The 12,635-nt window shown below is 38.1% G+C and overlaps 1 protein-coding gene across 2 annotated transcripts in view; it reads right to left on the reverse strand.

Moving 5' to 3' along the window:
• Window positions 1-1,130: 1,130 nt before the first annotated feature.
• Window positions 1,131-12,635, reverse strand: part of il17rel (interleukin 17 receptor E-like) — a 33,708-nt gene continuing 22,203 nt past the window's right edge. Inside the window, exons 1-18 of one of the 2 annotated variants that reach the window (XM_063905718.1) lie at window positions 11,468-11,910; window positions 9,747-9,774; window positions 9,031-9,180; window positions 8,083-8,189; window positions 7,548-7,662; window positions 7,285-7,329; window positions 7,028-7,167; window positions 5,849-5,920; window positions 5,698-5,752; window positions 5,428-5,591; window positions 4,884-4,928; window positions 4,190-4,247; window positions 3,904-4,049; window positions 3,315-3,374; window positions 3,161-3,218; window positions 2,110-2,232; window positions 1,663-1,719; window positions 1,131-1,574 (exon numbers count right to left, since the gene is read on the reverse strand). In XM_063905718.1, the coding sequence (XP_063761788.1) occupies window positions 1,453-1,574; window positions 1,663-1,719; window positions 2,110-2,232; window positions 3,161-3,218; window positions 3,315-3,374; window positions 3,904-4,049; window positions 4,190-4,247; window positions 4,884-4,928; window positions 5,428-5,591; window positions 5,698-5,752; window positions 5,849-5,920; window positions 7,028-7,167; window positions 7,285-7,329; window positions 7,548-7,662; window positions 8,083-8,189; window positions 9,031-9,180; window positions 9,747-9,774; window positions 11,468-11,593 (1,671 nt within the window). In that variant the 5' untranslated portion in view covers window positions 11,594-11,910 and the 3' untranslated portion in view covers window positions 1,131-1,452. Of the gene's footprint in view, window positions 1,575-1,662; window positions 1,720-2,109; window positions 2,233-3,160; window positions 3,219-3,314; window positions 3,375-3,903; window positions 4,050-4,189; window positions 4,248-4,883; window positions 4,929-5,427; window positions 5,592-5,697; window positions 5,753-5,848; window positions 5,921-7,027; window positions 7,168-7,284; window positions 7,330-7,547; window positions 7,663-8,082; window positions 8,190-9,030; window positions 9,181-9,746; window positions 9,775-11,467; window positions 11,911-12,635 lie in introns of those variants that run through there. The other variant, XM_063905720.1, reaches the window with a different exon arrangement.

Consider the following 12,635-nt stretch of genomic DNA (forward strand, 5'->3'; position numbering starts at 1 on the left):
AAAAAGAAAATGAATAATACATAAATAATAATAACAGTAATAATCGATACAAAAATTATAATCAAATTAATCAAAAAGTTAACCAACTCAGTAAAAGTAAGAAAAACATAAGAAAGAAATTGATAAAATAAGTAAAACAATGTAAAAAAGCTGTCGTTTAAAAATGTCCGATGAGTTTACTGAGGTAATCCAAAGGTACCGGAAAGTAATTATGTGACATTACTTGACACTGCGATTCTCAGGTTACGTTACTAATGACATTTTTCTTCCAGGTAACAGTTATTAACCCAACCCTGCCTTTGTTCCCACCAACCATTTCAGCCTAAAGGGATAATACAGAATTGGGTAATAATGATTTATGGGTTCATCATTACATTGCCTTTAGTCATTTGGTAATGTAAAAATATTGATGACAGCAGCTTCCATTATGTTTTTAATAACATTTGTATTAACCGTTATTTGGTCATCATGCTTTGTGATGCTTAATGAGCTTCTGTATGTAAACATATTTGTATTATCTATTTCCTTGTGGTTCATAGGAACTAATTTGCTTGTTCATAGCGGAATTTGGTACAAAATGCAAATGATTAAGGAAGTAGGGTAGTGACAAAAAGGTATCACAGGAGACCAAGTCACCAGCGTGTCTGAACAAGCGTGCAAACAATGTGGTGTTGGCGCCTCATTAAAAACGAAGGTCTTGGAAATGGTAACAGCGCCTTTCAATAGTATTCAACCCCCTTGGGGTTTTTAGGATTTTATTCAAAGAAACCAGTGATGTAAATAGATGTTCATATGGATTTTGTGTAATCAACCCAGACACAATAGTCCAAATTAGTGAAGTAAAAAAGGAGAAGAAACTTGTGAGTGATAATGTGTAGGTACGCGGTCATTATTGAACAATAAACTAGGTGATCATGGAGCAAGACTGAAGCTGAGGGATGTTTTTTAATAATTATTTGTGTAAATGTTTCACGATAGTATTTTTGCATTGTGTTTAATTACAGGTTGTCTGTCAAGACTGGCAGGCTGTAGGAAAATTAAAAACCCTTGAACTACAGTACAGAAGTCCTAGTTTGGTGAAGTTAGTGTTGAATGCAAGGGGATTTCTTTTCCAAAAGAAAGGTGCAGACTTTCTTTCATGTTTTTTATTGAAAATATAAATAAAGTTATGAAATGACTATTTAGCTGCAAGCTGATGAATATATCAGGTAACAAATAAATGGCAAGATACAGGTTTAACTTTCACCTCAACATACAACATCAATTAGAATACATACATAGCCACTATCAAGCATACTAACCAGCAAATATCCAGTAACATACAGATCATAAAAATATCTGTCCCCATATCATACGCCACATTCAAAAGCAAACTCATTTGGTTGTGTAACAACACTACAGTTTTTACAGCACATTACAGGAAATGCTTTTGATGGTAGCACTGTTCTCTGGTCAGTCAGATATTAAGTTGGCCTTCTCAGTGTTCCCACACTGGGGTGAATCAGGTACGAGGAGCCCTCCATGGAGAGCAGATTTAGTTGATAATACCGGAACAACACAGTCAAAAGCAGGATCTGTGAAAACACAGGAGATGTTCAGGTTTGACGTATTAGGAAATGTGCGGTATGTACTATAAAGTAAATAACAATTCGATTATCATACCTATTTGCTGTTCAGAGATGTAGCCTGCCTTCATTCTCTGTTTCCTCCTCTTGAATACTAAAATAGAATACAGGGGAAATCAGATGAGGAAATAGACCAACACATGGCCAATTCAGTGGCTTGTTGTTTGGTTAGACAGAATCCAAATTGCAAAACATTAGGTTACTGTAAATCAGGTTTCACAGAGGAAGTCTTGCTTAAAGTCCACATCAAGCACATTGAATAATGCATTAATCAGTCGATGCCCAAATCTTACAGTCTTATTTTTGCAAACAGAATGATATGGTTTGTAAAGTTAAGTCTGAAGCATTTACTTCCTCAGTGCAGACAGGAAGCCTAGGCTTGAGTGGACATTGGAATTGTGCCTAAATAACCTTTGCAGTTTACATTACAGTATGTCAACAGATAAGACAATACTGCAGACCTGAGCCAGTCAGTTCAACCTACCGGTTACCAGCAACAGAGTGATGATAATGATGCCTGAGAGGAAAAAGCTAGCAGTTACAACGACCCAAGTCCAGTCCAGAGAGGGTCCCCTGGAGAATTCTTGGCTGAGGGGGGATGATGGTTCTGTAAGGCGAAATGTCAAGTTTATAGATTATTAGACACATGGCAATGGTATTCAATAAGTTGCTTTTAAAGGAACAGGTTGACATTTTGGGATGTCCTTTCCATATTGCCGACAAAAAAACGCCCAAAGCTCATTTGAGACTTCCAAACCTTTGTCGTTAATATACTTAAACAGTTTTGGGTTTTTTTATCTTTGGATGAAGCAACACTAGCTGTTTCCCCGATTCCAATCTTTTTATGCTAAGCTAACTGGCTACTTCATGTTGGAAAGACATAAAAATGGCATTGATTGATAATGATTCACTTAACCCCCGGCGACAAAGCAACATTAAAAGAGTGTTTCCCAATTTCTTTCCCAATGTCTCTTAAGGATAACCAAACAATAACCTGTGTTTATGAGACATCTGCTCCCTAGAGTTTCTCAATGCGTTGACTTCCAAGATGGGATCATTATTATCTGCTCTTAGATGTATTCATATTGGCACTGTTATTCACACAAAACAAAACAAAACTGTATCTCCAAAACAATAATCTGTGTTTTTCAGACTTTTGAAAGATGATACAACCAGTATGCTTTCTGCTCCATACAGTTTCTCACATACATAATGGATGTCAGCCCTCATGAACACTAAATTAAAGAGAATTGCAGGATGATGTTTAGTTTGAATCCTATTATTTTCAAAAGCTGATGCCAAGAAACCACTTCAAAAAGGCACGTACATTTGGGATCGGCCTATAAAAGATTGCTTGATAGTATGGTCTGTTACCATTCCAAACCAATCAAAAGTAGTGGTAACCATTTGCACATCAAACTGAGTTGAAGTCTCAGGTTTTGAACAATAACAAACATAAAAGGGACAAAAAAAACATTGTAAGAAAAAGATAAATTGATATTTACTTTTGCAAGGAGGAGGGAAACTATACTTACTGCATTGCTCAAGACAGTGAATAACTGTTGCAGCAAACTTCACATCAAGCCTCGTCACCTATCCAAATAAAAGTGTGAATTTAAAGTCATCCTCTGTCTAAATGTGAGGTAAAGTGCAGTATATGTGCAGGGTATTTGAATGACACAAACATACCTGGAGACAAGAGTTGCACATTTCTCCTTCCAGGTTTAAGTCAACAGCTTTATTCTTCTCCTGTGAAACAAAAATAAACGCCTCGTTTTATGGAAATGATCATGGTTTCTGTTTTGCTATCATTGTTAAATTAAGGTGCAACCACGCAACCATTCAGTTGGAATTCAATGTTGATTGATTGAAGGACCAGTTAAAAGTCAAAGACTGACACAATTATAAGCAGATTCCTGCAAAATTGATATTAAGAAAACATGTTTTTTATGCCTTCTGGCTTTTCATCAAATGGCATCTGCTAAAAAGGACCTTTTTTTATCTAGCAAATGTTGGAAAGATACCATTTGATAAAACACGTAATTAGCTTGTTTGATTACAAATATTGGTTCGAAGGTATTGTACTCCGCCTTACGAAAAAGCATGTTGCCTACGAACCGTAACAAGGAAAGACTTTTTAAAACAAACAGTAATACCATACAATCAATGCAAACAGGATGTGAAAGTCTCTCCATAAAACTAATGCAGATGCTAACGCACAAGCGCTCATTGAAAAGTATCGTCAGTATAAAAATGAGATGTTCTATGTGATACCTACCACATGCATGGTGTGTGTGTTAGTGATCTGGCACCCAGTCGAACCTTCAGACTTCACACACTGCCCCACAGAAAACGTTGCAGTGATGTGAGACAACATCTTCACGTCATCCTTTACTTGTTGTCTCATCACAACCACCTCCCATGCTGGAAATGAATACTACATTACTAAATGTTCGCCAATATCAACGTGATACATTAAAATGTGTCCATGAAGCGGCCATCGGGTTGATTTATTGCAGTATGTATCCAAGCAGTAATCAGATGATGTGATTAAGAAAAGTTACCTTTGAATGTGGCATCAGCAAAGGGACACTTAACCCACGACTGAGAGTCTGCAGTGAACTGAAAAACATTTTACAATTATGTTTTGGAGTGCTTTTAGGATTCGCATCAGATGAACACATTAAACCTCACCAATATCAAAGAGTTCCAGTGAACTGTTTAACTTGTGAATCAATAACAATGCTAGCCATACTTCTGCTTTATGGTAACCAGTTAACTGCTGAATTTACTTGCAAAGTATGTGGGTTTGACCATAGCATTTAACCTTCTATTTCTTTAGTGGCTTTTGTACGGTAAAACGCAATTATGGGTGTCCTTGTGTAGAAATAAACTGCCATAGCAAAGGAAATGCTACTAGCTTTATTCCCAAAGGGTAATTTGATTGTTAAAATCCAGTCTATATATTATTTTGCAGCTCTGTCAATCATAGCTTACCATTAGCTTACCAGCTAACTATTAACCTAAGCTAGCTGTTGGAGGAAGCTTTCTATTTAAGATTGTAAGATGGTCTCTAGTTTAAATTGAAATGACAATGCTCTATTACGCTAAACTACATCAAAAATTGCACAATTGCCAACCCTAGTGGAAACACCATCTACTGTATTCAGTCATGAGAAAAGCATAGTAAAATAGTCTGCTACTGTACAACAACAACAACATTGTATGAGCCTGTTTCTCCACAGTAACATCCTTTACCTTCATGCATAGCTGAGGGTGTGGATCCACTTTAGCAAATGTTATCTGAAAAGCAAAAAGGATGAAATACAGTATTTAGTTGAAAGCAGTCCGACTAAACGCTTCTTATGATTCGTTTTGATTTTGGCTCTCTGTGTCACAGGTTATTTTCAACCCGACAGAGGATTCCCTTCTCAAAGGGCCTGAAGTTCAATCTGATATCAAAATACAATCTGTTTTCTTAAGCATTGAAACTGAAAACTCAAGTGTGCATCTTCGATGGGCTTCATATGCCACTGAGCAACTTTCATAGGAATGAACGGGGTCCTGCCTCCAACACTGTTTCCAGTTTTCTTCATACATCCATAGTTTCACTTGAAATTGTTTTTTTTTGCTTTACGGAAACTCTTGTCTTTGACGTCATATCTTGAGATGAGGCAGAGTATTACTGGGGGAAAAAAGAACCTGCTGTCGTAACTTTTCTTCCTACGTATGAAGTATGAAGTGATTTGTGTTAGTAACAGGCAGCCAGAGGTGTAAACAATACTGTGGTTTCTGTGAATACCATTTCTCTGTTGACTTTCCGTGAAGAGTGAGGCAGATCCTCACAGTCGCCATCCTCTCTTTTCTGACACAACGCCACCACAGCAGTGATATGGCAGACGGGCTCCCATGATAGCGTCTCCTCCAGGGGGTCAAAGTTAATTCCAAACCACAGCTCCTCAAAACCTGCAAGAGAAAGGGGGATTTCACAATTGTTACAAATGGTATCACTTCTGAAGAGGATTAGTTTACTACAGATTGTTTTGTGAGTAAGAGGAATAACGTGACTCACGGTCTTTGAAGGGGCAGACCTGGACCCTGGTGGCATCATTCACCCATGACCACCCCTATAAGGAATTTATAAGGACAGTTCAATCCCTTTTTCTTAATCATTACTAATAGAAAAATGTGTTAAGTGCTAGGAGTGTTTGCAGAAACTTTACCTCGATGCAAAGACAGGGCAAAGGTCGTGAGTACTGGAGGGTTGCGCTCTTTACGGGATCTCCCTTCCTTATCTGGAAGGTAAACAAAGCATTGTAAACATTAATCATGAGTCGTCGGCATATTTACATGGGAACACGGCTTTGTGTATGACACTTCTTGCTTATGCCAGAGGGATTTCATTCTGTCACTGACGGAGTCGGATAAGTGTGCTGTAAGAGTTTGCAAGAGGTTTCAACATGAGCATCCCTACTAACTTCTGAAGTTATGGAAACGAAACTCCGAGAGACACGGGGAGAGCAGGAACTTGATGGCAAAACACTGTTGGATTTATTCGGAGTTGCGGCTGGAGAATTGACAAGACATTTACTGTAGACCCGAGTTGCCACAGCAGTAGCCAAACCAGTTCTGAAGAACTCTTCTGTTGCTTGAAGTTTTATCTACTGTATAATCAACATTTATCATCAGCATGACTAAACAAATATGGAGCCTGAATCTACCTAAAGTTGTCGTCCATAGAAAAGAATGTCCGCCAGGGAACCTACGTTCAAGAAGAGATGGGCTTCTACACGTCCCCGAAAAATGAACTATATCATTGCAGCTTGTGCTCGGTCACAGACTGGCAACTCCAAGGTGCCCAGGCTGCCCCTCCTTAAGGGAGATAACAGCACCCCAAGGCTGAAAGACCTATGCCTTGGGAACGCAGACAGAGGAAGGAGAAAATGATGAGCTGTCTCAAAGTTGAACTACCTAAGCCAAAAATTCCCAAAAACGTGTTGATAATATCCATGCATCAGAGCACAGCATTCCATAAGTTGCATTAACCCTTGCCCTCTTGAAAAATCAGTTAGTAAGTGGGTAGACAAACCTTTATAAATACAAAGAGAATGACCTGCTGACTCATTAGTAGGGGAAAGGCTAGAAGTAACGCTTTGAAGATTCGTTCTGCTGCGTATTCGAAGCACAGATAATACTATTACAACATTTAAAGGGACAGTTCAACCCAAAATCTAAACACATATTTTTACTCTTATTATAATGAAACGCTGCTTCCACACACCTTCTAATGAGCACTTTCATGTAGGATTGAGTGGTGAACCGTCCCTTTAAGTTTATATTCCATATTATGCAACACAAAAGATTGTTCTTATTTACAGTGTCTAATACATAGAGGGTCTTACCATTGAACTGGCCCCTGTGCCTTTGCAGATGAAATCCTTATGGCACAGACGCAGGAAGTAGTCATAGTCTTCCAGCATGTCTGACACCCTGACACTCAGCTCCTTTTTTTCCGGCTTTATGTCATATGATAGCCTCCCGGCTGAATGAGACAGTGTGAGGTTTTCATCCAAGTCGTAGGAACATATGATTTCGATGCAGCAAAACTAATATAAAGGCTCATGGGTGTAGTTTGTTTGAGAAAGAAATGTGTACTCACTGATGCACTCTGGGACATGTTGTCGCAAATCTTTACTAACGCAACCTGTAAAGACATGCAATAATGGTTAATTGACATTTATTCAACTACTACTGTTTCCTCCTTTATTAATCATTATTTTAACATCAGTGTGGAGCCGTCTTAATGTTACCTATTCTTATCAATTACAAGGAAAGCTTACACAAACACCAATATTTAATGTGCAATATATTATATGTTAATGCTCCTACGATTGTGTGTAACATGCATGCAAGTGTTCTCACCTGGAGCGTCATAGGTGCCTGTCCATGTTAAGCCGCAGTAGCTCGGCACAGTTTTCACTGTAACTTGAACGCTTTCGCTTGGTGAAATTGGAAAGCAATTATTGTCAATTTCCACCTTTTGGAAAAAGGTAACAACAAAAAAAACACAGGCTGTAACATGGTTCCAAAATATCGTTGTGGAAACTTAGTCAGTGTACGGAGAAAGCATTAGGTGATACTTTATGTGAACTTTCTGTGTCAAATAAACAACTGTTGTTGTTGACCTTCAATATCAGATTCTAAAAAATACACAATGTGTCAAAGTGTTTTCCTGTCTTTATTATAAATAAAAATGTTGATGAAAGATGTTGAAATGTATCTTCATGAACCTGTTTTCTTTTCTGCCTTCTTATTTCGCAGTTCATATTTGCTTACATCAGTTGCAAGACATGAAAACTAAAACATACTCTCAACGAAATATTACTCTTGCATCACAGAAATTATACAACATTTTCCTAATGTAGTCAAACGATGTGTATGGTGCTGTTAAAAGTACCTGCCGTCCAGTCATTTTAGCTCTCGACGCTTGTGTGAAGGTGAACATTTGGCAGTTGGACATCCTCCCACCAGTGAAGGTGCACATGGAAACACCATGGATGGATTCTGCTGACACATTTGTTAAACGGTAACTGGCAACCAGCTAGTTAACCATTAAAACCTAGTAATGCATGTCATTGTGAGTCAGCATGTCTTTAGATGTCATACAGGAGGAACGGTAGATCTCACATTTTATTGACTCATCGTTATCAAGATCAAAAGGGGTTTCCCTGCTCGAGCCCGGGAAGTGAGCAAATCCATAAAAATGTGTATAAGTTGGTTCAGGGGCATACAAGTGTTTTAACCCTAACCCTTGTCAGATCAAGTCTGCATATTAAATCGGGAACAGAAAACTTGGATTGACGCAATCAAAAAAGAATGCAGAAGTTGGATAATGGAACTTAGTTTATAAATGTCACTTCCTTCACTTTAATCTGCAATTTCCCCAAATACCCACGCCATCAGTCATTACCACCATCATAAGTCCAACATTGGTTTGACTACACCCAAAAGTTGTACTTCCTTATGATGACAAAGTTAAAAAGTTTGAGTCACAACTTCTGTAGGTCAGCCATCAGCTAACAGCTAGCTTTGCAAAGTCTGGGTGAACCCTGGCTAAATGAAACACAGGGAGACTTTTTTCTACACAGGTTGATTTCCAATTGAAACATGAATAACAAACAAATACAAATCTGTTCTGATATTGTTCATATTTCAAGATAATACTGACTTTCATAACTTAAGGCGCTGAACTAAATAAGTCTGTTGGGAATTTCTCAATAAAAAAAAACGTTTCATCCCAACTCGTCGTGGATGTCCAAAGTTCAAAAGGTTAACTATAGCTTAAAGTCTAGCTAGACAACTTGGTGCTTTAGTGACATCATTTCAAGCTGTTGCACTGACATACCAGTGAGGTGCAATGCGGTTTTGATTCGCAGGTGTAGCGAACACTTCTGTCTCCCCTCGCAGCTCATGACTGTGGAGAGGCTGATGTTTGGAAACACAGAGGAGGAGTTAAGACCTTGAGCAGCTTCCTGACACGGAGGAGGAAACCATTCTACACGGGAAAAGGGAGAACAGAGAAAGAAAATAAAAGTCATCTTACAGATCATACCGACATAAGATCAGGTGTTCATGATGTCAGACTCCCAATAAAGTGACGTGCTAGTGATCACATGGGGTGTGTGCAGTCCAAATGTGCCTAAGCGTAGAGATCTGTGTGTATTCTTCCTTTATCTTCATGAAGTAGAACAACAACAAACCAGCATTTACTTTTTCATTGTCTGTTGTTGTTCTGTGATTCATTTTCAGCGCTTCCACAAATATGTTCTGGCTTGACTTTATAATCCTAATTATAAAGCCTTTGACGCCATCATGCATGTCAGGGCGGCACTGTTTGTAAAGGTAAAAACAACATCATGATTCTATTTTTAGCTGCATGTCAAGTAACACACAATGATAGGTGGGGCACGAGATGTATTAGTGTAACGTAAAATCTCCTGACCTGCTTTTATAGACCTGTTCCCTTTGATGCACTTCTTAACACTGAATGCAATATGTTGTGGAGAATGATGTCCTCTGTGCATGCGTGAATGCATGAAGCAACTATTCGTCTATACTCACCTACTGGCTTGGTCCTGCAGTGAAGGCCCTGCAAGAACATTGAGTAAAAGAGGGAGTTAAACACCCTGTTGCAATTTGTTATTTTACTTTGCATGGCAGGATCTTTTTAATAAAGTAATCCTTAACAAAGAGAACAAAGGTAGCACCCTTCAAGAGGAGGGAATTCCCAGACAAAATTAACTGTTCACATCCTCATTGCTATTTGAGTTCAAACCCAACCTGTTAGTGTTATTGCTACTGTTGCAATTAATGCACTTGTGCTTTACTTTGTCTGCTGCAACTACAGTCTGTAATGCATTTACGTGAAAACATTTAAATTGCAGGAATTCACACTGTGATGCAAAACATGCACTGTTGCACTACATCAAGGTCAATAAGTGCAATTTGCCAAGGATCGCCTATAAATCTTTTTAAAAAAACATTACCAGGAAAACCAGGAAATATGCTCTGTAGAAACCACTTCTGACATTGACACCAGTAAAAATAGATGGTGCATGATGTGACTTTTTTACTGAACGCTTCTGAGTATTTTCTAGAATTCCTGGAAAAGCATCAAGTTTCCCATGAAAGAAGAAGTTAATTCACATGAGCTCATAGGTCAAGATGTTGTTGAAAGAAACATTATTCAAGAGCCTCGTGAAAATATATACTCAAGGTTCTGTGCAGAAGAGTTATAGCATGAAACTAAAGAAAATATATGCAAGTAGGGTCATTGAGAGAGCATGCTAGGGTAGAAAGGTAGGTGTTTTCTATCTCCGGCCAACATGATATACAGCTGTTTTGGATTCCTCCTAAGGCTAGAAATAATAAAGTAATTAAAAAATACTGTAGCCTTAAAGAAGTAAAAACCAGCCCCTTTAACGTACATGCTTGCAGACAGTACAATATGCATGCTTGCTAAAGCATTATGCGTCCTTAAATAAAGGTTTCAGTGAGAGAATAAGTGTCTCACACAGGAAGCTGCATGTCTTTTACTTAGAGAGCCTTTGAGGACATCAGGGTTCAATTCAAAAGCCTGAAAATCTGTGTATAATTTATAGTAGTATTTTTAAAAAGGTGGTTGGGCAGAAGCAGGGAAATTCTGATAGAAATAGGTGGAGTATACAATACACTGAAGTATTAGCAGCAGCAGCAGCAGAAACAGGAGGTTCCAATAGGACACATTAGGGCTGGAGAAAAACTATATTATTTGAAAAACGTTCGCATACCTCTGTAGGAAAAATCCGACTGATATTGTATATCATTTGAAATAAAATTGACAGAAGGCAAACAATAAAATAACTAAATAGACATTTGTTTTAGATAATTGTATAAAATAATCACAACGATATCTGGATGATATATTCATCAGTAATGTGGATATAAAGTGGTCAAAAAGGCGGAAAAGTAAAACGACTTAAACACAATTTATTTATTAACATTATGTAGAAAACACAACATTTTTCCACAGTGATATTACTGAAAATGTTCATCAGTAATGTGGATATAGAGTGAATAAATGCAAACAATGGAACAACTGAAGCAGTCTGGAATAATACAGAAATTAACTGAATTGACTGTTAAAGACAAGATCAAACCAGGAAAAGACACCTATTTAATATTACAGTATCAAAAAAGTCACCAAATTGATAAAATACTGATATTTTTCCAGTAGTAGCTCAGAGTCAATCTGTCAGTTTGTATGATTTAGTTTGGTAATTGTTGTTAATGTTGAGTTTTACCTGAGAACACCTGGTGCCACAATGCTCTATCCTCTCCAGTTCTGTGCTTTGTTCTGCTGCTGCTCCATTCAGACCCAAAAAACTGTGAGACATCAGCAAGGAGACCCACAGGAACATTTTCACCATGCAGGACTAAGACACCTCTTCTTATACTGCTGTGCTTATTCTGGTCCTGTTTCTTCTTCTTTATATTTCTCTTCTCTTCTCCTTATACAGTTAGGAAAAGCGTCAGGATAAGAAAACGTTTCGCTTGATTTGAATCCACAGGTGATGAATAGGCTCTACTGTTGATGATATCCGGTGGCGAGTTATGTACTAGGGCAGAGCCAAGCACACAGAGTGATCCACACGCTGAGAGGTGGAAGATATTCCTCAGTGGAGAGGCGTGTCACCTGGTGACAAAGTAAAAGCTTTCCCTCTATTTAAAGCACTTTTTCTGGCATGGTACATGCAATACAGAAGCATACACAGACAAAAAGTACAAATTCTGAATCAGGATTCTCTGAAATGAGAGAACATTTCACAACTTTTTGTTTTCATTATTGCTTAAATTCTTCTGGTTAAAGCCCATTTTTCGAAACATACCTGGTGCATATTTTCCTTGGAAGAAAAAACATTTCTATTTACTGTAAGTAAAACACTCTCACTGTTAAAAGTGGTTAAAGTCAATCAGGGTGACTATTGAAGAACGCTAGATGAAGCGTGATACAAGCAAGGTATGGGTTATGTGCAACAACGCACAGATTCAGAAAAGGCATTTTGGGTACTTAAAGGTCTTCAAGAGGATCATGTTTCTCTAGAACAAAAGCATTCATTCAAGGCAAACGTTAACCATAAACCCTTGACATTTAACTCCCCCACAAAGGAAACTTCCTCTTGGCCTTATGCTACCTACCCATGCCCTAACATGGACAACTTACAGTAGGGTTAAAGAAAGTGAATCATGGTCAGACTGGGGGAGTTTTTCCCTATTTAAACATTTAGACAGTATTAACAACAGAGACAGATTAGCATGTATGGCTAGCTGGTGAATTGCAGTATTGTATTGTGACGGTTTAGAAAATAGTTTTGCTGAAATGGGATCTAATTTTGGGTTAAAACAACAATGTGAGCGCAGGGAAAAAAATTAACCAAAGCAGCTAAATTTGGGGTCTCCAAAGCCAAACAA

This window comes from Eleginops maclovinus, chromosome 17, assembly GCF_036324505.1.
Source record: "Eleginops maclovinus isolate JMC-PN-2008 ecotype Puerto Natales chromosome 17, JC_Emac_rtc_rv5, whole genome shotgun sequence".
In the NCBI taxonomy this organism is placed as follows: Eukaryota; Metazoa; Chordata; class Actinopteri; order Perciformes; family Eleginopidae; genus Eleginops; species Eleginops maclovinus.